The sequence below is a fragment of the Cetorhinus maximus genome, chromosome 27 (assembly GCF_964194155.1).
Source record: "Cetorhinus maximus chromosome 27, sCetMax3.hap1.1, whole genome shotgun sequence".
Taxonomy (NCBI): Eukaryota; Metazoa; Chordata; class Chondrichthyes; order Lamniformes; family Cetorhinidae; genus Cetorhinus; species Cetorhinus maximus.
Genome location: NC_135905.1, coordinates 24466997 through 24494973, shown reverse-complemented (window position 1 = coordinate 24494973; position 27977 = coordinate 24466997). Strand labels below are relative to the sequence as shown.

General features: G+C 40.2%; 1 protein-coding gene across 9 annotated transcripts in view; it reads right to left on the bottom strand.

Moving 5' to 3' along the window:
- The window catches only part of usp54a (ubiquitin specific peptidase 54a), a 136648-nt gene that overhangs the window by 52795 nt on the left and 55876 nt on the right, over positions 1-27977 (bottom strand). For all 9 annotated transcript variants that reach the window (XM_078530888.1, XM_078530889.1, XM_078530887.1 and 6 more), the window contains exons 4-6: positions 4421-4555; positions 1401-1514; positions 388-470 (exon numbers count right to left, since the gene is read on the bottom strand). In XM_078530888.1, coding sequence (XP_078387014.1) covers positions 388-470; positions 1401-1514; positions 4421-4555 — 332 coding nt within the window. The remainder of the gene's footprint in view (positions 1-387; positions 471-1400; positions 1515-4420; positions 4556-27977) is intronic.

Sequence of the window (27977 nt, the reverse complement as noted above, 5' to 3'; positions counted from 1 at the left end):
GAAATACTGCAACATTTATTATTAGATAAGATGTTTCTTCATCAGCAAGAAGCATCCTCTAGCAACTACAGCACTTTAAAACGTTTACTATAATTTGTCTAGTATAGTCTTGTACATTAAGAGTTTGACCAGACTACACTATATCTGAAACCCTTCAATTTCTACGGCCATACATAAACCTGTTTGAAGTCAATGTTCGTGGTTTCAGTGTTTGAAATTGTAAAATAAAGTAACTTAATTCCTCAATATGTCAGCCAGGAATGCTGCACACTGCTCAGCAAGCTTTTGCATTTTTCACATCATTACAGTTCTTTTAGAATCTTCTTGTATGAGAAAGTTGCTATGTAAAGCTCAAGTTCAGTAAAATTATTTTTAGCAACAGCTTACCACAATGCAGTTGTCGAAATGTAGTTCACCATTTGGATAAAAGGCAGTGGGTCAGATGTTGCGCCACAGCTGGTACAAACACACTGCAAGAAAGAATTGTTCTGCACAGTCCGTCAAAAAGACAAACTTACTACTAAGTTTCCAAGCTATCTGTTCATGCTTTCACACATCACTATGGGAGTCATTAAAGCAGAATGTCCTTGCTGAATATTGGATATTATTAACAGGATTTTAAAAACTGGTTAGCTGTTGATGGAGACAATGACATCCAATGCCAGGCAAAAGAGAAAGCTTCCAATTTCATTTTATACTTAATAGATTCCACAAACACACACAAAAATATGATAAAAACCTGCTGAGTTTTTCCAGGTAATTCTGTTTTTGTTTCACAAAAATATGATTATATGGTCAAGAAAATCTACTTATATTGTGGAGTTCCTAATGAGGATCAGAGGATCATGGAGTCCAACTGCAAAGCTTGTTGGAAATCCTGTCAACATCACATGGAGCCAGGGACTTTTTCCATTCAGGTTGAAAACATCATTCTAAAGTTAACTGATCAAACTGTCTGAATATCTTCATTTGGCTGTCTTCTTAATTTAGCTGTTCTTGCTTCATTCATTTTTTTGCACTACATATAGCAAAAATAATATTGCAGCAGCACTCAAAAGATCTGACTTCCATTTCAAAAATATAACACCTGTTACTCTTTTTAGCACTATGGTAATGTAACATTTTTAGACTATTTTCAAAAAAGCAACAAGATTATCAACTAACATTTTTCAGAAGCAACCATTTTACACCATTGCAATATGTTGAACATTCATGGATAGCTAATATTTCTGTTGGAAAAAGTTGTCAAGAAAATTCAGCATTGAAAGGGATAAACCTCAGACTTAAGCTTAAAACATATCTGAGATAGACTTAAATTTTTTTAAAAATACAAATTTAAATTCTTGTAGAAGATGGTTTTTAAATCAATCCTTATTGCCGGGAATGTAAACATCTCCTACCTGTTCAAATAAAGTCATCGCAAATTTCTGGTGAGGAATGCAGTGTTTAGCTGTGCATATGTCCTCTTTCGTTTCATCTGCGATGTGAAAGTGTATTCGCATGAGGATATTTTCCTGTGAAGAATATAAACAGTCATATGCAGTATTAGGAGCTTTCCCATAATTGAAAACGATTCATTCAATATTGAATTTCAGCACATCAACTATCAATAGCAATGTCTCAAAGCAAGAGTAACGTCTTAATCGTAGGTTTTTACTTTATTATGGGCTATGTCGGTGTTGTTAAATAAGTTAGATGGGTGTGGCTAAATGTAGTAAATAATGAGCAATGGACACCATTGATGGGTATGTTATCTCAGTACTTATATTAACATATTAGAGGTGGGTCTGGTGAGTCTTGTTGAGTGAATCAATATTCTCAACAATCACTCTGATGGTCTAAAGTAGAACTCATAACTCCTGGACAAAAACCCAGAAGCTGCACTAAGATGTGTTGTGTTGTCAAATACATGCCAGAGTTCAAAATATGGTACTTTAATCCCACATCACAAGAGTGATGTAGCTCTCACTTTGCAACGACAAACATTCTAGTCAGACCCAGTGAGCATGCATCTTTTAATTTTTGTACATAGCTTTAATGCAGAATTAAGTGTGTGTAAAAATTAATGCCCAAAGTCTTGTAGCTTTTAAATGAAGCAATAAATTGTTCAACAAAATGTCCTGTCGTTTTGAAACCAAAATCCACAATTTATGTATGTTGACTTGGCTTCTTTAACTGCTTCAATCTAAGGTAGTCCAGATAAGGAAATCTGCCTGAGCAGATAATGGGAAAGAATCAGTAATGCAGAAAAAAAACATGACTTTGAAATGCTACCCATTACCTTTGATTGAATTTGAAGTTACTTTGCTAAATATGACTGTACCAAAATGACAATGATTAAAAAGCTAACAGTATTTTGTTAAATATTTAAATCGAAGTTACTCTCAATGCAAGTAACTGGGGCAACAATAGTTATTCTTTTGATGGGCCTGTACCAAGTTAAAGACCTGCATGAACAATTGAAAGCATGCAAGGGTCTGCATGGAAAAGGTATGTTCCAGGTTTGGTTCAAGTTTAATTATATTACTATATATCCTCCACTTTGACTAAACGCCCAACACCATCAAAAAGTAAATCAAGTTATCATCCATCCTGAAGAATGCTGATAGACCAGAGTTTAATCTTAAGTAGCATCCTATTGTAATAGGATACAACAACTGAAAAAGATGCCATGGCAGTTGTTGCTATAGGTACAGATGGACTTCCAATGATGCAGACTGTTGTGGTGTAATAATGTTTCATTTATGGGCCAAGTGAAAAAGGAGGAAAAGATTTCATTACGATTTGGTTAGGGACCGTTAACATTTAAAAAGAAATCTGAACACCTTGTTTTAGCCAATAGAATAATGCCACAAGATTTCACTTTTTTTCTTCAACAAACTTTATTATACATTAAAAAAATAAACAAAACAAGCATTATTAACTTAACAATATGTTTTCTAACTATATATGTTATGCACTCAGATTTACTTCTTATTTACCCCAAGAATTTTCTTTTAAGGCACATCAATCTTAAAGCTATTCATTTCTGTAGGGGCCACCCACAAGTATGCCACAGTTGTCTGGAGAATTCTCCTCGGCTCCAGAGGTAAAATTCTCGGGGATAAAACTTTAATTTACTACCTCTTGACTATGGATGCCTCAGTCTCTTGTTCAGGTTACTTTCCCAATACTTCCAAGCTAATCTGCCTGTTGCTTTCCTTGGCACAAGACTCTGTGGAAGGCCACTGTTGATTCTATCACTACTTTCAAACTAGGCAACCTTCAAGCTTCTGTTCCCTCACACAATTCAGACTAAGATTAAACTTCAGCTGCCTTCCACACAGTGGATAACAAAGTTAGTTTTTTACTCTACTTACAGTGCAGGTCTATCTAACTGCCATTTACACTGGCTATCTTCTCTCAGTGAGCTGCAAACCAGGAGGTCCAAACTGTAACTAACTCTCAGCAAGACATCCAAGTAAATTAAAACCAAAGAACCTTCCTGAGCTCCACCCATCTCCATGACAACATAGCCTGCTCTGGATGTCCTCAAACCAAATTAGCCCTCATTAACAATTTCTTCTTTGACCTGATGAAGTAAATGGGTTTTACAATCTTTCAGGGTTTACTGAAAGCTTTTAAACTAATTTTGGTCTAAATCCCACAACAAACATCTCTCTGGACGGCCATTACTGCTAGCATTGCAGACGTCATGTCTCCAGCTCCCCAGCTAAGTAAGCCCACCTGCTGTTTTATGATCTTATCTTCCTCGCTGTTAACCTCTTAAGTCACCATGGTCCCAACCTTTTAAGGGTAACAAACTTCAAGCTTGCCTTTATTGGATTTATTCCATTTCTACAGTTAAATTTAATCCCTAAAACTAAAAATTACCTCTAAAATATGAACCATGAACCAGATATTTGCAACACTGTGAAGAAATATTAAGATCTCAAGTTTATACAATATTTTATTGATAAATCTCAGCTGTCGGTGACTCTTATAGCTAAGCAAGCACAATGTGGCAGGTTACGGCATCAACTGAAAGGAGGAAAATGGTCTAAGTTCCCTTCCTAAACAAATTTATAAACAAGGAGCCAAATCAGTGTTTGGTTCTACAAATAAAGGACAAGGAGCATTTGTGGAGCTCTTTAAAGTCAGTCTGGCTGCTTAGCATCAGTATAACTCCTGGTCACTGCCAAGCAAAATTTTAGAGAGGGTGGAATTCCTAATTGTAAATAATATTTAGGGTTTTTTTTTTCTCACCTGCTTTGAGTACTTTTAACAGCTAATTTTTTTTTAAATCAACAGAGCTCTTTTCCTCGCCTATGGAAAGCACTTTTCCATGGTATAAGCATTCCAAAAATGGGGCAGCTCCTCTATTGTGAAGTGTATTATCTATCAATCATAAAGTGAACTCAGGTAGTGTCATTTTACTTACAAAACATTCTGCTGCATCATCCATGATCCCCATCTGGAAGCGCTGTTCATCTTGAAAAGTTTTGGCAAGAGCACTACGCAAGGCATCAGATGGCAACACCTTTTCTTTGCTGTACTGGAACTGAGTGAAGATTCCCTACAAGAAATAAGTTATAGTTAGTGTATTCCAAAATCTATTTCCAAAAGCTTTCTGGCAACATGAAAGGCTAATGGAGCAGGACATTTAGGGACATTAGTTATTTTTTTCGAAAGAACTCTCTTTCTTAAAGAAGAAAGATCAGTTTGAATTTTCCTGAGACAAGTGCTCTTTCATACAAATAAGGGCGATTTGCAAATGTTTTCTTTAAACCAGAAACAGAAAATGCTGGCTCCACAATTAGAGAATGAATGGAGGGTATAGATCCTTCATCAAAACAAAACATCCATATATAAAATATGAAGTCCTGGCCTCTCCACAGGAGGCATCCAAACATGCTGAGTGTTTGCCATATTTTTTTGTTTAAATTCAGATTTCCTTTCCCTTCGAATTAACACCATGTTGGTTATTTCAGAACAGCATTTTTCTATGTACAAACTCCATTCTTAAAATAATCAAAGTAACAGTAAATTGAAAATAACATTTTAAAAAGTTTAAATTTAGTCAGCATTTTAGTTTGCTTATGCCTCTGAGAGGGCCTTGGGGCCATTTTTAAAAAAAAGTTAAAGATGCTATGTAAATGCAAGATGTAGTTGTTTGGATATTTATACATTTACAGCCAAGTCAGTGTGGCAGGCAAACAACCAAAATAGGACTCAAGCCTCAAAACAAAAGCTCTATATCGGATTTGATGATATTTTTAAACCAAACAATGCTCTAAAGGACTGCAGCAGCGTTACGAGCTGACTCTTTCACAACACAACATCCACTGAGAAGACCCTTGGAATTTTTGTCTCGTATCCTTATAAGTAATCAAAGTTCAGAAAAACAGTTCCAGTATAATATTAAAAGCAAAAAACTGCGGATGCCGGAAATCCAAAACAAAAACAAAAATAAAAATACCTGGAAAAACTCAGCAGGTCTGACAGCATCTGCGGAGAGGAATACAGTTAACGTTTCAAGTCCGTATCACTCTTCAACAGAACTAAGGAAAAATAGAAGAGAGGTGAAATATAAGCTGATTTAAAGGGGGAGGGGGGGGGGGGGGGGGGGTGAAACGACAGCTCTACCTGTCCCACCGCCCCCCCCCCTTTAAATCAGCTTATATTTCGCCTCTCTTCTATTTTTCCTTAGTTCTGTTGAAGAGTCATACGGACTTGAAACGTTAACTGTATTCCTCTCCGCAGATGCTATCAGACCTGAGTTTTTCCAGGTATTTTTATTTTTGTCCAGTATAATATTGTCTGTAACTAAATTGCCTAAGCTCGTGCACTTGTGTTACAATTTTTAAAGTTAAAAATAAAAATTCTGGAATCAAACTGTTGCATTTCACTGTTACTAAATAAACAATAAGGGCACCATCTTCCAGGCACCCATGAGGTTCTGTGGGTCCTCAGCAACAGTAGAATTGTATTTCACAAGAAATTCCAACCTCATGGTCCAGCAAAACTCTCATTTTATCAGTAACATCAAGGCAGGGGACCAACTCTAGTCCTTTATTTTTCATTCACAAGATGTGCGCTTCGCTGGCTGGGGCAGCATTTATTGCCCATCCCTAGTTGCCCTTGAGAAGGTGGTGGTGAGCTGCCCTCTTGAACCACTACAGTCCATGTCATGTATGTGCACCCGTAGTGCTGTTAGGAAGGGAGTTTGAGGAATTTGACCCAGCGACAGTGAAGGAACAGCAATGGATTTCCAAGTCAGGATAGTGAGTGACTTGGAGGGAAACTTCCAGGTGGCAGTGTTCCCATCTACCCGCTGCCCTTGTCCTTCTAGATGGTAGTGGTTGTGGGTTTGGAAGGTGCTGCCGAAGGAGCCTTGGTGAATTCCTGAAGTGCATCTTGTAGATGGTACACACTGATGCTACTGTGCGTCGGTGGTGGAGGGAGTGAATGTTTGTGGACAGGGTGCCAATCAAGCAGGCTGCTTTGTCCTGGATGGTGTCAAGCTTCTTGAGTGTTGTTGGAGCTGCACTCATCCAGGCAAGTGGGGAGTATTCCATCACACTCCTGACTTGTGCCTTGTAGATGATGGACAGGCTTTGAGGAGTCAGGTCGTGAGTTACTCATTGCAGCATTCCTAGCCTCTGACCTGCTTTTGTAGCCACAGTATTTATATGGCTAGTCCAATTCAGTTTCTGGTCAATGGTAACCCCCAGGATGTTGATAGTGGGGGATTCAGTGATGGCAATGCCTTTGAATGTCATGGGGCGATGGTTAGATCCTCTCTTGTTGGAATGGTCATTGCCTGGCACTTGTGTGGCACAAATGTTACTTGGCAGCCCAAGCCTGAATATTGTCCAGGTCTTGCTGCATATGGACATGGACTGCTTCAGTATCTGAGTCGTGAATGGTGCTGAACATTGTGCAATCATGAGCGAACATCCCCATTTCTGACCTTATGATGGAAGAAGGAAGGTCATTGATGAAGCAGCTGAAGGTGGTTGGGCTGAGGACACTACCCTGAAGAATTCCTGCAGTGATGTCCTGGATATGAGATGAATGACCACCAACAACCACAGCCATCTTCCTTTGTGCTAGGTATGACTCCAACCAGTGGAGAGTTTTCCCCCTGATTTCCATTGACTCCAGTATTGCTAGGGCTCCTTGATGCCACACTTAGTCAAACGTGGCCTTGAAGTCAAGGGCAGTCACTCTCATCTCGCCTTGGGAGTTCAGCTCTTTTGTCCATGTTTGACCCAAAGCTGTAATGAGGTCAGGAGCTGAGTGCCCCTGGCGGAACACAAACTGGGCTTCAGTGAGCAGGTTATTGCCAAGCAAGTGCCACTTGATAGCACTTTTGATGACCCCTTCCAATATTTTACTGATGATCGTGAGTAGACTGATGGGGCGGTAATTGACCCGGTTGGGTGTGTCCTGCTTTTTGTGTACAGGACTTACCTGGGCAATTTTCCACATAGCCAGATAGATGCCAGTGTTGTAGCTGTACTGGAATAGCTTGGCTAGGGGCAGGGCAAGTTCTGGAGAACAAATCTTCAGTACTATTGCCGGAATATTGTCAGGGCCCATTGTTATGGCACAGCGGATGGTAAGTGCCGAGCTGCTCAAATCCAGAGGGAAATTTGAAACAGCTGCCATAATTGTTTTGCAATTTGTATTGCATTTCAAGATGTGTACCTTGAATTCGCTGTGGCTCAGTTCATAGCACACTCGCCTTTGAATCAGAGGGTTGTGGGTTCATGTCCCACTCCCGGAAACCAAGAACTGTAATTGTACTCGAAAGAGTTGCAATCTGTGACTGTTGATAACTCGAAAGAGTTGAATTCAGTAGTAATAAGTCCACCAAGGCTGAGAGATTTTTTGCAAACCTAAATTAAGTATTTACTAATAAAAAAGATTTTAAGCACATACATAGGTCTACAAATTACTACTATAATAACTCATAAATCCCCTAATTAATCTGACTCCCAGTTACACCTCCGTTAAGGCAACAGCAAAACAAATACATTTCAACAGACCCAGGTAAAGCACACAATACCCTGGACAGTGATGTCCAGAGTGAGTTTTCTTCGCTTCGGTTCCTGTAGACAGCAACTTGATACATAAAGGCTGGAGGCTTTTCACACTTGTTAGATCTTAGAATGCCTTCTCCCTTACACATAACCTCATCTCCTTTTTGGACGTTTCTCCCTTTGTAATGTACTTCCATTGTTCCAATATGTCTTTGCAACTTAACTTTTCTCATAATATGCACTTTCATAGCATTCATATTATCAGTAACCTTTGGGAAAAATAAACACACTGTTTGGCTTAGCCTCTTACGGCTAGGTGTAAGAGCTTACCATCTCTTTGAAATTCAAACTAACCTAATTTATCTAAAAACGCAAATGTTCCTCACACGCTAAAACATCAGCCATGTTTATGTATTTAGCATTTCAAACCTAGCTTCCCTTTTGATAACTCAAAAGCTCCAAACCAGCTGCCTCCAATTCAATTAAATCCCCCCACACACATCCACACAGAGAAACTAATCCAAACCCCACTATTAACTTACTTTTACATAACTCACAATATTATGAAAATTATTATATTTTCATGACACCCATAGCCTTTGCACTATCCAGTACATTCAGCCATTTCTTGATCACGTGGAGTGAATTGAATTGGCTGAAGACTGGCATCTGTGATTTTGGGGACATCTGGAGGAGGCCGAGATGGATCATCCACTCGGCACTTCTGGCTGAAGATTGTAGCAAGTGCTTCAGCCTTATCTTTTGCACTGATGTGCTGGGCTCCTCCATCATTGAGGATAGGGATATTTGTGGAGCCTCTTCCTCCAGTGAGTTGTTTAATTGTCCACCACCATTCACGACTGGATGTGGCAGGACTGCAGAGCTTAGATCTGATCCATTGGTTTTGGGATCGCTTAGCTCTGTCTATCATATGCTTCTTATGCTGTTTGACACACAAGTAGTCCTGACTTGTAGCTTCACCAGGTTGACACCTCGTTTTTAGGTATGCCTGGTGCTGCTCCTGGCACGCCCTCCTGCGCTCTTCATTGAAACAGGGTTGATCCCCTGGCTTGATGGTAACAGTAGAGTGGGGGATATGCTGGGCCATGAGGTTACAGATTGTGTTCAAGTACAATGAGGAGTGCAAGGGAGCATGCCAGAAGCAGCACCAGTCATACCTAAAAATGAGGTGCCAAACTGGTGAAACTACACCAGGACTACAAACATGCTATACAGAGGAAGCAGCAGCTATAGACAGAGTTATGTGAGCCCACAACCAATGGATCAGGTCCAAGTTCTGTAGTCCTGTCTTATCCAGCCATGAATGTTGGTGGGCAATTAAACATCTCATAGTAAGAAGAGGTTCCTTGAATGCCCCCATCTTAAACAATGGCAGAGCCCAGTGAGTGAGTGCAAACCACCACCACCTTCACAACCACCTTCAGTCAGAAGTGCTGAATGGATGATCCATCTTGGCTTCCTCCTGATGTCTCCACTATCACATATGGTAGTCTTCAGCCAATCCAATTTGATGCATGTGTTATGAAGAAACAACTGAGTGCAGTGGATACAGCAAAAGCTCTGGGACCCAACAACGTGGTTGGTTTTGGTTCTATCAAGGCCACTCATCTCCAGATGTCATTACAACTTTTATTCAAATATGGAGAAAGTGCAGAAGCCCAGGGATGTGGTGAGGCCAGAGTGACTGCCCTTGACATCAAGGCAGCATTTGACAAAGTGTGGTATCAAAGAGACCTAGTAAAGCTGAATCAATAGGAATCAAGAGGAAAACTCTCACTGGTTGGAGTCACACCTATCACAAAGGAAGATGGATACAGCTGTTGGAGATCAATTGCCTCAGCTCCAAAATACCCTTGCAAGGGTTCCTTAGGGCAGTGTCCTAAGCCCAACCATCTTAGCTGCTTCATCAATGACATTCCCTTCCTTATAAGGCCAGAAATGGAATGTTCGCTGATGATTGCACTGTGTTCAGCTCCATTTGCGATTCTTCAGCTAACAAAGCAGTCCGTGCTCATATGCAGCAAGACCTGGACAACATTCAGGCTTAAGCCGATAAGTCGCAAGTAACTAGGTGAAAATCCTGGAATTACCTATCTAACAGCACTGGGGGTGTATCCACACATGCAGTCTACAGCGGTTCAAGGAGGTAGCTCATCACCTCCTTTTCAAGGGCAACTAGGAATAAATGTTGGTCTTGCAAGTGGTGCCCACATCTCATGAGTAAATAGATATATAAAATTTGAAGTAAATTTTGAAGATTTGAAGTAAAGGTTTCAACGTGATTAATATAAAGTTCCATGCTTGGTTCTGTTTGCTATGTGCTAAGTAATTTCACTTTCTGTAAAATGGAGTTAACAAAACTCTCAGGATGAATCTCAGTTTTTAAATACAAAGAAAGTTCAGAACTTCTTCAAGAAAAATAATTAGCAGTCTTCGCACATGGAGTCATCATTTGCTGCTAAGTTTTTAATATCTGTAAGCAACTCATAAAATGGTTCAAAAGCTTTTACTTTAAAAATAGCAACAATCAATTGTTTTCAGAATGTATAAATTTTCCCACTTGAATGGTCCAAATAAAAATGATTTGTAACCTAGACATTAATATTAATTCCAGCAGGCAAATGCTCAATACACTTGTGATAGTCCTCTGCCCACTAATTTAACATAGAACCTAACCTATTTTCAATGGGATAATACCTCCTCTAAAATAGTGGGCAAGGAATAGCACACAAACACATTAAATATTCAAAAGCAAATGAGTAGGCCATTGAACCCCTCCAGCCTGATCAATCATTCAATTAGATTATGGCTCATCTTTACCTCAATTCCATCTAGCCAACTTGGTTCTGTAACCCTCAATACTTTTGCCCGACAAAAATCTATCAATCGCAATTTTTAAATTTTGAATTAAACCCAGCCTCAACGGCTTTTTTGGGGGGAGAAAGTTCCATATTTCCATTGTTGTGTCTGTGAAGAAGTGCTTTCTGACATAAGTCCTCCAATGTTAAGGTTATGCCTCCTTATTCTGGACTTCTTTACCAGACGAAACAATTTCCCTCTAACCAGCCTATCAAATCCTTTAATCATCTTTAACACCTCAATTAGATCACTCCTTAATCTTCAATATTCAAGGGAATGCAAGCCTCATCTATGAAACCTGTTCTCACAATTTAACCCTTTTAACTTCAGTATCTTTCTGGTAAGACTACAAAGTACATTCATGTCCATTAAACTTTCTATGGATTCTAATCTTCCCAAGGAGCTTGGGGGGATTGCACTGCACGCTGAAAAATCACATTATAAAAAGAAGAAATCCCTGCTCCTCCTCAATCTCCCAACCAGCAAATACATTACCTTCACTGATGACGCATAAACAAAGCTTAAAGATGCTGTCGTTTTCGATAACTTTCTGTGAAATTCATTGTCGAAGTTAACAACTGCCATGCGTGCCAGCCATGGCTCAATGGGTAGCAGTCTTGCCTTTGGGTCCGAACGTTGTGGGTTCAAGACCCACTTCAACACAGAATCTAGGCTGACATTTCAGTGCAGTACAGAGGATGTGCACATTTATCTCTTAACCAACATCTGAAACAGATGATCTGGCCATTTATCTCATCTCAATTACCTACACAGACTGCAGTAGTTCAAGAAGGCAGCTCACCACCACCTTCTCAAGGGCAACTAGGGATGGGCAATAAGTGCTGCCCTAGCCAACAATGACCACATCCCATGAATGAATAAAAAAAATCTATCATCACTGCTGTTTGTAGGGAAGCATGTGTGCAAACCTAACAGTAACTCAAATGATACAAATTATCATCTTACCATGTGAAAGTCCACCATACTGTTGAGTTAAAGGTTAAAAGCCTAGCCATTTTGTTGCCAAGACAAAGCACAATAGCAATAACTTACGTCTTGGAAATAAATGGCCCTGTGCCTTGGGTAAACAGCTCAATCTACAGTACTGAAATCTACCAACAGCACAAGAGCTATTTTTGGGCTTGTGCACTTCTGAGAAATGGAGAATACAGAGCTTGCTAAATACAGATCTCCCCAACACCTTTCATAAACATCCTCTAATTGAAAGACAAAGCTTGTCCCTTTTCCTGATATTTCAGTGAAAATCTTAACCATGACTAAATAGAGCAAGAATGAGAACTCTTTATAAACACTAACTACAAGGGTGGGGAAATCAACTGGTGCTGCGAGGCAGGGTGCTGTCAAGGGGAGGTTGGGTGAACAATATAGTTCATATAGTCATTATTACTGTGCCTGAGTTCACAATGTACAGCAATAAATTTAACCATTTTAATCCCACGGTTTTGTCAGTTAATCTTTTCATGCCTATTTTGGGGAAGGGGAGAGCGAGAGCCAAAGAATATTTTTTTTCTTTTCTTTGTTCGATTCTAGGTATCTTTAAACTAAGGAAAGCATGACACTGAAATGATATTCAAACACTCCATTAGACAATTTGAATTGAGCACAATAATCGGAATGTACACACATGGTCAAGTGATTAAAACTGGACTTCTGCATAATTACATCATGTAACAATGCGTGATTGACGAGGATTTGGGTTTACTGCAACCAATGCATTAGCCTCAGAAAAAGCACATTATAGAGCTTCTGACTGTGAGAGTGACTGCCCTTGACATCAAGGCAGCATTTGACTGAGTGTGGGATCATGGAGCAAAACTGGAGTCAATGGGAATCAGGGGGAAAACTCTCCTCTGGTTGGAGTCATACCTAGCACAAAGAAAGGTGGTTGTGGTTGAGGTCAGTCATCTCAGTCCCAGGACATCACTGCAGGAGTTCCTCAATGTACTGTTCTTGGTCCAACCATCTTCACCTTTTCATCAATGATTTGCCCTCCAACATAAGGTCAGAAGTGGGGATGTTTGCTGATGATCATCCATGATCACACAATGTTCAGTACCATTCGCCACTCTTGATGCTGAAGCTGTCCATGTCCAAATGCAGCAAGACCTGGACAATGTCCAGGCTTGGGCTGACAAGGGCAAGTAACATTCGTGCCACACAAGTGCCAGGCAATGACCATCTCCAACAAGAGAGAATCTAACCATCACCCCATGACATTCAATGGCATTACCATTGCTGAATCTCCCACTATTAACATCCTGGCAGTTACCATTGACCAGAAACTGAACTGGGCCAACCATATAAATACTGTGGCAAAAAGAGCAGGTCAGAGGCTGGGAATTTTTCAGCAAGTAACTCACCTCCTGACTCCCCAAAGCCCGTCAACTATCTACAAGGCACAAATCAGGAGTGTGATGGAATACCCTCTACTTGCCTGGATGAGTACAGATCCAACAACACACAAGAATCTCAACACCATCCAGGACAAAGCAGTCCACTTGATTGGCACCCCATCCACCACCTTCAACATTCATTCCCTCCACCACCAGTTCACAGTGTGTACCATCAACAAGATGCACTGCAGCAACTCAACAAGGCTCCTTCAAGAGCTCCTTCCAAACCCGCGACTACTACCACCTAGAAGGGTAAAGGCAACAGCTGCATGGGAACATTACCACCTGCAAGTTCCTATCAAGCCACACACTATCTTGACTTGAAACTATATCACCATTCCTTTACTGTCGCTGAGTCAAAATTCTGGACTGTGTGGGTGTACCTACAGCACATGGACTGCAGCAGTTCAAGAAGGCAGCTCACCACCACCTCCTCAAGGGCAATTCGGGATGGGTAATAAATGCTGACCTAGCCAGCGACACCCATGAACGAATAATTAAAAAAAGAAATCTAAAAGTACATATTCACTTTTCTAACATTTGTCATACATACATATGTTTCTGATGATCAATACATGTGAAAATCAAACATATTTTAGCATGCAATGCAACAGATAATGTGTGAAATAAACATCAATATATTCCCAGCAGTTTACAGCTTACATATGCTGTATAATAATTGCACAGAGTTTTAGTATTTCAATAATTCTGTAATCTTGCTACAACTGACTCAAGATAAAATTCTGAAAGTAGCTCACTTATTAAAAAAAATTTGTTTCATAATCTCTCGTCAAATTTCCCTCTCCCCTTCACTCTTAAGGGGTTGATTCCTTGCTGGATTATGTTCTCCAGCTGTCAGGCATCCTCTGGTACCTTACCAAAGCAATTATAACCGCCAGAGGTATTATATCCTCCCGGGTTCCTTTTAATCACTCTTCTAGGAATGGTTAGTGGAGTCCGGTTCAGGACAGGCACTCAGGTCTACTTCTCTCAAGACTAGTTATAATGCTCTAACCGCTGCTATGCTGAGATCCTTTGGATAGTGACCTCCTAATTCTGCTCTGCTTATCTGAACATTAGGTCAATTAGTTGAGCAGAGAACCGCCCAAAATTGTTTTCTAAAGCTTATGACGTAAAATTAACAGGTTATAAGCCGGATTTAAGCTGTCAGTTAAGACAAGACTAGCTTGAAGATACAAGCAATATTTTTAAGATATTAACTGTGCTTTTCTAATCACTTATGCAGTTGATAATTAAATCACCCAGCCTGAAGTGCCAGTTTTGCTCAACTGTTGGCACACTCCTCTCAGTTACTAAGTTGTGGATTCAAGATTGATACCCCAGTGCGGTACTGAGCGCATAGCAGAGATCCCGTATTTCAGATGAAATGTTAAACCGAGATCCAGTCTGCCTGTTAAGGCTAATGCAAAAAAAACCCCACGCCTGGTACATTTTCCTGAAAAACAATGATTGCACCTCGAAAATAAATGATTAACTGTGAGTGATTTGAAGATCTGCAAGTTAGTACCTAAATGTAAATTCTTTCTTCAAACAAGTCAATACTCAGAAGGGTATCAAGGTGATATCTTCTCTTTACTGGGGGAAGGGGGAGTGAGGACGATTTCAGTCTTTCCGTACACACCACACATTAGCTATTGGGAAAAAAAAATCACAATCTTTGCGAGTCACCAGCAACAGTGACAAATATAGGAATCAGCTTCAAGAAAAACAAATAGCATCAAGGGAACAGCCAGTAATCCGGTGCTAATGTAGCCATAAAGTATTTGTGCTTTATGAACATATGAAGTAGAAACAGGAGTAGGCCATTCAGCCTCTTGAGCTTGCTCCACCATTTGGTAAGATCATGGCTGATCTGATTGTGGTCTCAATTCTACTTTTCTGTCCACCCCCTATACCCTTTGACTCCCTTGTCAATCAAGAATCTATCTACCTCAGCCTTAAACATATTCAATGACCCTGCAGCCACTGTTCTCTGGGGGAAGAGAATTCCACAGAATAGCAATCCTCAGGAGAACTTTTTTTTATCTCCGTATTAAATGGGAGACACCTTATTTTTAAACTGTGCCCCCTAGTTCTAGTCTCTCCCACAAGGGAAAATATCCTTTCAGCATCCACTGTCAAGTTTCGTCAGGATCTTATGTTTCAAGATCACCTCTCATTCTTTTGAAGTCCAATGGATACAGGCCCAACCTTTCCTCATAAGACAACACCTTTATCACAGGAATTAATTGAGTGAATCTTCTCTGCACTGCTTCTCATGCGATTATATCCTTTCTTAAGTGAGGAAACCAAAACTAGGGGGCACAGCTTAAAAAATGAGGGGTCACTCATTTAAGACGGAGATATTGAAAAAAATCCCTGAAGGTTGTTATTCTGTGGGGGCAGGGTCATTGAATATTCTTAAGGCTGAGGAAGATAGATTCTTGATTGACAAAGGAGTCAAAGGGTATAGGGGGCGGACAGGAAAGTAGAGTTGAGGCCACAGTCAGATCAGCCTGATCTTACCAAGTACTCCACATGTGCTCACACTAACGCCCTGTACAGCTGTTGCAAAACTTCCCCGCTTTTGATTGTACATGAGAATATATCTGTGTCTCAGTTTAGAATTAAAAGTGAGTGAAGGCAGGGGAACCACAGCAGTAATTTACACTTATATCCATACCTTGAACCCAGCAGCAGCACCATAATTATACTGGTCCATTCCTATCAGGCGTTACTTCACTTTGCTCTGCTGCACTCTAACAGCGCTGATGTTTAAATGGCAACTTGCCCTTCAAAATTTAGTCCAAGCGTCTAATGTCAATTTAAAAATCTGAAACAGTCCAGCAGGATAGATACAGGGAGGCCAGATTTCAAATTGGTAACCAGAAGCCAAGATTCAAGTCGGAGGGAGAATCTCCACTTAAGTATAACACTGTTGGATAAGCGAAGCAACAGCTGAAATGAATGTACTGGTAATTTATTTATGGGCAACAGCTGAGATGAACATGAAAACGTTGGTGGATTGAAGGTTTGTAAGGGTGACCTTGACTTTGTAGACAGTCATGAATTTTTCTGGGTGGAATTCTTTGTGGAGTGGTTACCTTGTCCATGCTGCATCTTATATCCAAGTATTTTCTGTCAACATCAGCAGAATCATTAGTAAGAAACACAAAGCTTATTCTATTCACGGTAACAATCCTTCATCTCTTAATCAAACAAGTTGGCATGAACGTGAAAATTTCCATTAAACCAGTCGAAATTTCAGGTTCTATTCCTATAAGATTGGCATGTGTGACAAGTAGAAGAAATCCACTACAATCAGTTGGGATAATCTCAGCCAATGAATATAATTTATAGTTCTGCAGAATTGCAATTCATACAGCTTGAGGCTGACACATTGGCTGCAGGGCAGTCACCTTGATTGTATTCTCCACAAAAATTTAAATTGAAAATGATAACTCAACAGTTAATTTAACTTCAAAGCATTAAGCCCAGAGCTCTGCACAGTTTTACGACTTATAAAGGTAATTGGACTTGACTGCACCCAAAACTTGTTGGAGCCAGTAAAGGGCAAATGGAACAGCATAAGATGATAGGTACAGAAAGCTGAAAATTTGTCAAAGCAAAGTACATGTAGAAAAAGGCTAAATAACATTTCCTATTTGCTACTTGAAGTAATTCAGCAACTTTTGTGAACAGGAACAGTTCAGTAAAAAAAAACCTTACAATTGTCCACAAAGTGTCAAACAAGAGGCCACAAAGATTACATACTGAAATTAAAAATTAAAATGATAAGGGTTGTACAAATTTCTAAATAGTTGTATTTATAAACTAACAAAATTATAATGTATGTTTACACATATACATGGACAAAGCAGCCCACTTGATTGGAACTCCATCCATCTTCAACATTCAACTCCCTCCACCACCGACATACAGTGGCCAGTGTTTAAATCTACAAGATGCAGTGCAGCAACTCACCAGGGCTCCTTTAAGAGCACCTTCCAAACTTGTGACCTCTACCACCTAGAAGGACAAGGGCAGCAGATGCAAGGGAACACCACCAACTGCAAATTCCCTTCCAAGCCACACACCATCCTGACTTGGAACTATACCTATAAAGGCAATTAAGGATGGGCAATAAATGCTGGCCTAGCCAGCAACAGCCGCATCCCATGAAAGAATAAAAACAGTCTCTCACACACAGTATAAATTAACCATATGCCTCTGAATTCACAAATGCAGCTGCATTAAAGTGGTCAACAGGCACAAATCATGTCATTTGATCATGAAGTGCACTAAAGCAAGCAATGCAGGCCCACTTCAGAGAGGCAACCTTATCCATTGAGGCTTCTCGCCTCCTGTACGGTAATTTGCAACTTGAAAGTTTAAAAAAAAATCTGCTTTTACAGAATTTAGCCAGCATTCAGATGCTGGTGAGAAAAATTTTGCATATGAACTTGTATGTCCAGCTATTCACCCTGGGATGCGAGTTACAAGAAACAGCAGTACACTGCTTATTACACGTAGCTGGTCCCCAACACAGGAGATTAACAGCAAGATCTGCATGCCAGCAACTGGATTGAAATAATTGTCTGGCGTGCCAAGCCACTTTGGATATGTTTTCAAAGAAGGTGAAAAAGTGTTAAGTTTGTTTTGTCTTGAATTTCCACATTCTGGTTCAGCAGTCAACAGAACAAGGTTTGGTAACATTTCCACATAAATAGTCAGTTTTTTTAGGAAATCAAGTCCTGTATAGTTATGAAACAACAGTTTTGCCACTACTGCTTCTGCTTTAAATATGTTGCCATCATAGACTAATATCCAAATTTTGCCAACATTTACATTGGTAGCGCTATCTAAACCAGGCATGAATCGCTGAGAAAGTAGCCCTGATAATGAGAACTTATAAATGGAAATAATCTAAAGATGGGTCTTGAAGATTTCAAGTGATGGCACTGTATTTCCTTTGGCAGCTTGTTCCATTGTGGGAATGTCCTTGGGAAGAAAGATCGAGATACTCTGACTTGGAAACAAATGGTCTTTGTAGCTTGTGTGGATGGCTCGTTTGTGTTTTCTCATTGCCAGAGGGCACCAGGTATTTGTTTCCGTCAATTCCCACCAGTCCGGTCCATATTTTATAGAACATGGTCAGTCTATTTGTGCCCCTCCTTTGCTGTAGTGATTCCCATTCCAAATCTTGGGTCAGGGATGTGACACTGGTGCATTTCCCATACTGATTCGTGCAGAATCATGCTGCACAACTTTGGATCACTTCAATCTTATTTATATCTCTCGCCAAATAAAGAACCCGCATACAACTTGATACTCCAGGAATAAAAACAGGAAGTGCTGGAAAAACTCAGCAGGTTCAGCAGCATCATTAGAGAGAGAAACATAGTTAACGTTTTGAGTCCAATATGACTCTTCAGATGCTGTCAGACCTGCGGAGTTTTTCCAGCACTTTCTGTTTTTATTTCAGATCTACAGCATCTGCAGTATTTTGCTTTTATACTGCATACTACAGGATTGGACAAACAAATGTTTGTTAAGCTATAACTCTGATATTTTTGCTGCAACACCAAAGATCCCTCCTCATAAATCCAAGAACCCTGTTTGCTTTGGATGTAATCTGTTGAATGTTTTTAAGATGAACTCCCAGGTATGATTGTGTATCTACCTGTTGGAGAATTTGATTACAGAACATAAAGCTGTCAGTGGATCCTTTTTGTTGGTGATGCACATGACGTAGCATTTTTTGTATTTAATGCCATCTCCCATTGGTCCTGCTATTTTTGCAATTCCAAAGCATCATCTTGCAGTGAATTGATATGATCTTGAGCTTTCCCTGATACGTAAACCACGCAGTCATCTGCAAATAACTTCCTGGTAGCACAAACTTGGCAATAGCTAAGGAAAAAGTTGGCTATATTACCTCCCCACCTTCATGTCACTTCATGCATCAGTTCATCAATGTTTGTTTATAACCAATTGAAGCTCCTCTAAATTAATGGCAACTTAAAGTGGAGTTTTTATACATTCAGGTTAGCTTAGTCAAATACATTGCATAAAAAATATTTCATAGCTTTAGTACAAGCTTGAGATGCATTTTGAAATTTCTTCAAATACAAAAACAACACAAGTACTGCTGTTCACAACAAACTCAGTGAAAGGATTAAATGGCACACAGTGCTATGTGCCCAATTAATTCTGAGTACATGTAACGGGCACAAACTTAAACTGGGTTTGAATTTTTGAAAAACAGTTCCTACTGGATAATGCATTTTTAAAATGGCAGGAATGATGAACTCACGTAAAGAACAAATTTCCATTAAGACTGTAACACTGTGCAACCAACCACATCAGCGGTATTGATGGCAGATCCTAACTCTGTAATGACAGTCTCATTTAATTGTTGACTGGGTTCTACAGAATCAACATAAAAATTTCATGGGCATGTTTCATGATTTAGATCTCTCCAAAGACTTCTTCACTAACATAGTGGCACTCCTCAGGTTGCTGTCGTCCAGCACACAATCCTCTCCACTGAGGGTCTAATTCAGTTTTTGTTGTTTTGATGTGGTGCAACCTCCAGAGACAGGGCCTGGGAGCAACCCCTTTTTCAGATGTGCAGAGTCTCCAACAGCAGTATGAAGTCACACTCCCTCATTACCCTGACTCTCACCAACACGCACTGGTTTTCTTACTCCAATGCTCCCATATCAAAACGCTATCCTCCTCCAAAGATTTCTCCTAGGATCTCCACCTCTACCTCTGCAATGTCCTTCAGCCTTAAGTTGCTGTACATGTTCTCCCTCCTTTTAAAGTTCTAACATCCTTTGTACCTTCCCTCTCTTTACTACTTATTTAACCATATCTCCTCAAAACCTACCTCTTAAATCTTGCCTTGGTTCATTCCTGCTAATCCTTCCATCAGTATCCAGTAATTTTTGCCTCAGAATTTCATTGTACCAAGGTCAGTGTTTTTCTCACTTTGTTTAATCTGCCAGGTCAGCAGTGATAGTAAATACAGGAGAAGATAAACTGGAGGGGAAATGTTGCATATTGGTCTCGGAGATTTAACTGGTGAGCAAAAAAAGCTGAATTTGCAAAACAAGTGGCCATCAACTAGGGCAGTCTACTACCATTTGTCATAAAATGCAGAGAAAACAATGGAAATATGGATTTAAAACAGTAAATGTCAGAAGCACGAGTCAATTAAGACCCATCATGAAAAACATTCTGATAAACTACATAACCAAAATGTCAGAGTTTACAGATCCCAATTGACCTGATGTTAATTTCCGAAATTTTTGATGACAGCTCTGATAACTTCTTAAAAACCTGCATGAAAATCACTTTAAAAACCAACAGCATATTTTTAATGAAAGTGGAGACTAATTAGCATCCGAGAGATATTTGGTTTAACTGAGCTGATGTCTCAATGATAGCTCTGTAACTATATCTAAGAACCTAAGTTGGTACTAAGCTGTATGATAATCTAGTATAAATTATCTACATAACATCACTAACTCAAATGCCAGCCATTAAGATTTTGGTAACTAGGTCCATGAATGCCAGATCACACATTTACAGGTGCTTTTATTATGGATTTAATGGGGCCAGTTCCGAACACAATGGTCTTACAACAGATGGTCAACAATGTAATACACTTGTGGATTTGCTAACAACAGTCAATGGGAAGCCCAGTGCAAAATTGCTCTTACCCGAACACAACCATGTCTAATGTTACAACTGAATTTGAAATTGGAAAAAATTCAATCAAAGCAGTCAAAAGGGAACTAGACTGTTATCTGAAAAGGAAAAATGTGCAGGGTTAAGGGAAACAGGCATGATAATGGCACTAATGGAGCTGCTCATTCAGAGAGTCAGTGCCAACACAATGGGGCAGATGGCCTCCTTCTGTGCTGTAACAAATCTGTAATTCTGTGAACCGGACTCTCAGATTGACACCAGCTAAATTAAACAATATATAAAATGCAGTTAAAGGGTATAACATTGCACTAAAATGAAGACAGAAAATGCTGGAAAAACTCAGCAGGTCTGACAGATCTGTGCAGAGAGAAACAGTGTTAACATTTCAAGTCCATATGACTTCTTCAGAGTGTAACCCTAACCCAGTTCTGAGGAAGAGTCATATGGACTCAAAATGTTAATTCTGTTTCTCTCTCCATAGGTGCCATCAAACCTGCTGAGTTTTTCCAGCATTTTATGTTTTTATTTCAGATTTTCAGCATCCACAGTATTTTGCTTTTATAACATTGCACTGCCTCACTAGAATTCACCAATATGGACACAGCATCCAGTTGACCATCTATTAATCTGCAGGAATTTACACGATAAACCTGAATAGTTTTCCACTTTTTCAGGTAGATACGAATGTTGCAGCTGTACCAAACAGCTCGGCTGGGGATGTGTCTAAATTTTGAGCACAAGCCTTCAGCACTACAGCTGGGATTTTGTAGGGGGCCCATTGCATTTGTTGCATCCATTGAGCTCGCCTTTTCCTTGTTATCACATGGAGTGAATCGAATTGGTTGGAGACACTTCTGTGATGCAGGGGGCCTCAGGAGGAGGCCAAGATGGATCCTGCAATCTGCATTTGTGGCTGAAGATGGTTGCAAATGCTTCAGCCTTGTCTTCTGCACTCACGTAGCTGGTGTCTACCATCTGTTATGATCCCAGCTGATGTTGCTACTTGACATGCCAGATCTCAGGGTGGAACCCAGCTTGATAGATCCTAATTTTTATTTTTTGTTTAGATACGTGGAGTGTGGCTACTGAACAGAGTCACAGGAGTCAGCTGATGAACATTTAACAAAAGAATAAAACATTTATTAAACAGGAAAAGATGAACTATATTACATTACTCCTTCACCCACAACTATACCTTTATAGATATATACAGATTTGTAAGAATAACACAAGTTACAAAAGCTATCTTATACTAGAACATTCACAGTAAGTACACAGTCCATGTAAACAAATAAGCAACCTGCAGTCAGACACACCACACTCTGAAACCAAGTGACAGATGCCATTCCAAACAGATGCTATGGATTTCTCATCAACTCCCCCAGACACTTGTCACACTGTGAGCTTACCAGCCTCAATGAACTCAGTCTTTCACATGAGGGGTTCCAACCTCCACTCCCAAAGAACTCGCTCTGGAATCTTCTCCGGAACAATGCTTTCTCCCAGACGCCTTTCACAAGGGTCCATCTCCAGGGTTTCTAACTCTCGTTCCGATGTTCCTCTCCCCTAGAACACCACATGCATTCAAGCTTTCTTCCATGCACTCACTCACTGACTCAGCCATGCCAACAGAACACCACTGCTTCACATGCCCATAGTGAAGAGTTACAGACCTTCGGCTGCCCCTTTGGATCTTCTGGCTTCTCCCAAGCTTATATTGCTTTAAATCTGCATCTTGCAGCTTTCTCCCTTTAAGCTTGGAGCCTCTGCTCCTCACTCTTAACTTCACTCAACTGGACCTTCTCTAGGTATCTGTCCTTATACTTTGACTTAGCTGTCCTCTTGGGGCACCAGGGTTTCACTCCCTGGTTTGGGGGACTTTCTTCTTCTGTTCTTTGCGGAAACCAGCTTCCTTTGCAGTTCCCTCTCCTATCCTGCTTCTGCTGGCCACGGCTTCCAACTTTACTTTGGGACTTGCTATCTGTCCTGCTCTTATGCTGCTTCTGCTGGCAACAGCTTTTAACCTTGAGTACACACTGACCAACTGCCCTCAAACTGAACTGGACTACATTTCTGTCTCTGTGGGGCTTCCTGCTGCTAGTCAACAACACAGTTTTTCTCTACCTTGTTTGTTTTACCTCCCCTTCAAGAGTCACAAAATCTCATTACAATGCAGGCATCTTTTAAAGTGAAACTAAAACTCAAATTCTCCTTTTCTTAACACACAAATACAGAAATACAAGTCAAACCTCATTCCTAATACACCCAAATACACACATAACTTACTTAAACTATTTCCTAACACATCGAGATGGGGATGCTCACGGAACTTCCTCCTGTTAATTGTTAAATTGTCCAAAACCAGTAACAATGATATGGGGCAGAGCTACAGAGTTTTGATTTGATTTGTTATTGTGGGATTGCTTAGCTCTGTCTATAACATGCTGCTTCTGCTCCTTAGCATCAATGTAGTTGCATGTTGTAGCTTCACCAGGTTGGTATCTCATTTTTAGATCTGCTGCTCCTGCACTCCTCATTGAACCAGGGTTGGTCGCCAGACTTGATGGGAGACTGAGTGATTTGCTGAGTAGATTGTGCTGAAAAATTCTGCTGCTGCTCGTGGCTCACAGGGTCTCATGGATGCCCAGTTTTGAGCTGCTGGACATGTTCTGAATCTATCCCATTTCACATACTGGTACTGTATCACAATACAATGGAGGGTTTCCACATTGTGCAGATGTAATTTTGTCTCCACAGGACTGTATAGTGATCATTCCTACCAATACTGTTATGGACAGATGCATCTGTGACAGATAGACTGGGAAGGTGAGGTCAAGTAGGTTATTCCCTCACACTGGTTATTCTCACCAACTGTTGCAGTTCCAGTCTGGCAGATGTGTCCTATAGGACTCAGCCAGCTTGAGCAATAGTAATGCTAGCAAGTCACTTGGTGATAGACACTGAAGTCCCCGACCCAGAATGCATTCTATGCCTTGCTGTTCTCGGTGCTTCTTCTAAGTGGTGTCTCCAAATTGGACAGTGGTAAGTCAGCGGGAGATTTCCTTGCCCATGTTTAACCCATTGCCAAGAGACATCATCAAGTCTGGAATCAATGTTGAGGACTCTCAGGACCACTCCCTCCCACTGTGCCGCCACCTTTGATCATACCTAGGGATGTGATAGAGGAATCTGGGACGCTGGCTTAGGGATATGATTCTGTGGGTACAGCTTTGTCAGGCTGTTATGTGACTTGTCTCTGGGACAGTACTCCCAATTTTGGCACAATACACCCAGGTGTTAGTGAAGAGCACGTTTCAGGGCTGACTGGGCTGTGTGTGCCTTTGTTCCATCTAAATCTACAGCCTAGCTCAATGCCAGGTGGTCCATTTGATTTTACTCTTACTACAGTATTTTGTAACAATTTTGTACAACTGAACAGCTTGCTAAGTCAGTTCAGAGGGCAACAACCTTATTGTGGGCCTGAAGTCACACATAGGCCAGACCAGATAAGGACAGCAGATTCCTTCCCCTAAAAGATATTAGTGAGCCAGATGGGTCCCTTAGAGCATGAGACTGGGGAATTAATAACACAAAACAGGGAAATAGCAGAGACACTGAGCAAATGTTTGAATCAATCCTTATGATAGAAGATACTAAAAGCATAAAGTATAGTAGAAAATCCAGGAACAAAAGGGAAGGGGGAAAGTACTAAGAAAGCTAATGGGACCAAAGATGGAAAAGTCCCCTGGACCTGATGGCCTGCATCCTAGGGGTTTTAAAAGTAGTAGCTGCACAGATAGTAGATGCATTGGTTGTAATCTTCCAATATTTCCTACATTCTGAAAAAGTCCCAGTGGACTGGAAAACTGCAAATGTAAAGTAATAATTCAAGAAAGGAGGGAGACTGAAAGCAGGAAACTACTGGCCAGTTATCCTAACATCTGTCATTGGGAAAATGCTGGAATCCATTATTAAGGAAGCAGCAGGGCATTGAGAAAATCATAATACAATCAGGCAGAGTCAACATGCTTTTGTGAAAAGGAAACCATGTTTGACAAATTCATTAGTTCTTTAAGGCTGTAATAAGCAGGGTGGATAAAGGGGAACCAGTAGATGTAGTATATTTGGATTTCTAAAAGGCATTCAACAAGGTGCCACATAAAAGCTATTGCAGAGGATAAGAACTCATGATGTTGGGGTGACATTTTAGCATGGGCAGAGGATTGGCTAACTAACAGGAAACATGGAGTCAGGATAATAGGGTCATTTTCAGGTTGGCAAACTATAACAACTAGTGGGGTGCCACAGGCTTCAGCGCTGGCATCCCAACTATTTACGATGTATATTAACGACTTGGGTGAAGGAATAGAATGTACTGTTGCCAAATTTGCTGATAGTACAGATAGATAGGAGAGCAAGTTGTGAGGACACAAAGAGTCTGCAAAAGGATACAGATAGGTTAAGTGAGTGGGCAAAAATTTGACAGATGGAATAAGATGTGGAGAAATGTGAGGTTGTCCATTTTGGTAGTAAGAAAAGAAAAGCAGAGTATTATTTATATGGAGAGAGACTAGTGAATGCTGTGGTACAGAGGGATTTGGGTGTCCTTGTATATGAATCACAAAAAGTTAGCATGCAAGTACTGCAAGTGATTAAGAAGGCAAATGGAATTTGGGCCTTCACTGCAAGGGGGATAGAGTATGAAAATAGTGAAGTCTTGCTACAACCAGTGTTCGTGAGGCCACACCTAGAGTCCTGTGTAAATTTTGGTCTCTTTACTGAAAGAGAAATATACTTGCACTGGAGGCAATTCAGAGAATGTTCACTAGGTTGATTCCTCGGATGAAAGGGTTGGATTATGAGGTAATGTTGAGCAGTTGGGTCTATGCTCATTGGAATTTAGAAGAATGAATGGTGATTTTAGTCAAGCCTAAGATTCTGAGGAGCCTTGACAGGGTGGATGCTGAAAGGATGTTTCCCCTTGTGGGGGAATCTAGAGCTCGGGACACAGTTTAAAAAATAAAGGGTCTCACTTTTAAGGCGGAGATGAGGAGGAGTTTCTTCTCTCAGAGGGTCGTTCATCTTTCAAGTTCTCTACCCCAAAGAACAGTGGAGGCTGGGTCGTTGATTCTACTCAAGGCTGAGTTAGATAGGTTTTTGATCTCCAAGGGAGCCAAAGATTTTGGGGGGCAGGCTGGAAAGTGGAGTTGAGGTCACTATCAGATTAGCCATGATCTTGTCGAATGGCGGAGTGGCTCGAGAGGCCGAATGGTCAACTCCTAGTCCTATTTCTTATGGTATTATGGGTTTTTATAACAATCCAGCAGTTTCACAGCCATCAAAATTGAGACTAGTTTTTTATTCTAGATTTTCTTAATTAACTGAATTAAAATTTCCCAGCTGCAGTGATGGGGTTCAAACTCATGTCTTTAGATCATTAATCTTGGCCTTTGGATTATTAGTGCAGTAAAGTAACCACTCTGCTACCAAAGTATTTAGTGAATGCAAAACAAGCATCCTGAATGTTTGTTTTTGTCAATTGTCTCTTTTTTGGAAAAGCCTCAACGCTTTGTTAGTTGTAATATTTGGAAAAATATAGGAAGAGACGTGCATGATCTGCATTGCTTCACATCAAAGTCAGGGCATATTCAAATTTCTTAAATTCACTTACAGGCAATCTAATGCAAATGCCACGCCCATTACAAGATTAACTCACAAAAAGAAGCAATGAATTGTCTTAGAATGCACAATATCATACACTCAACATTTATCAAATACACTGAACTAATACACAGAACAATAAGCTTTGACCAAAGAATCAATTTCAATACTGACATTTGCTCAGTTGAAGTTATGTTGCCTATTTTACCCTGCTCTCCCAATGGCACCAACTCTTTCAGAATTATAGTTCGAAGAATAGAGAGGCTCTCCATTACATCGCCCACATGGCTATTCTTCAATTCCGAATACATTGTTTGTGGGATCTTTCTGCATTGACAGGTGACTGCACCTGGCCATTTTAAATAGCGATTAAATCTCATTAGTACTTGATTTGCTGTGAAGTACTATGGAACAGTCTGAGGCTAAGGAAAGGGCAGTACAGGTGCAAGTCCTTATTTACTCTGCTTGATCTCAACATTCCTGGGATAGAGGCATGAATTAAAACAACTCAAATAGCCAGAGTTTCCATTCATGAATGCTTTACATTGATTCCTGTTTCAAAGTTGTTGATGTCAGATGAGGACAGAATCAGGTTCAGTTGTGGTTCCTTCTATACTTGAATATAAATGCTCTCCATGCCATCATTGGCAAGGGCCTGACTCAGGCAAGACTGCTGCCACTGAGCCAAGCAGCACATTCATCCTCTAATTGGGGAACGCCTGTGCTCGAATCTGGCCATAGATAAATGATTAAGGTTAGAGGTTCTTGAATTTGGCCTCCTGACAGAATCAATGTACTCAGGATTACTAATCTCAGATGATCAACAGCAAAATAAATTTATTTAATCACTTAAAGGGCTGACATAACTGCAGTGCGCACAAATTTGGAAAAAAAAAAGCACTCATTTCTGTTGCCATATATAAACAGATTATAAAAACCATCAATAACTGGTGATCTAGGATTAACTGGAGCACAACACCACACGAATCAATACCAACTGAGGTCACCATACCTCAGTGCAGTTTATTCATTTCTGTCACCTTTCAAATTCGAAATTAAGACCTGGGATCCTACTCGCTATATAACACATTTGTACTACAAATCATTAACGAGACACCATTTATAACAGACAAGTGCTTGAGTCATTCCTGCAGACAACTCTAATGGCAGCAATATGGAAAAATACGATGAGGGACATCTAAAACATTAATCGTTAAAGGCAAGCCATTTATAATGCAAAAAAAAAGACTTCATTATTGTTGCAGATACTGCCTAT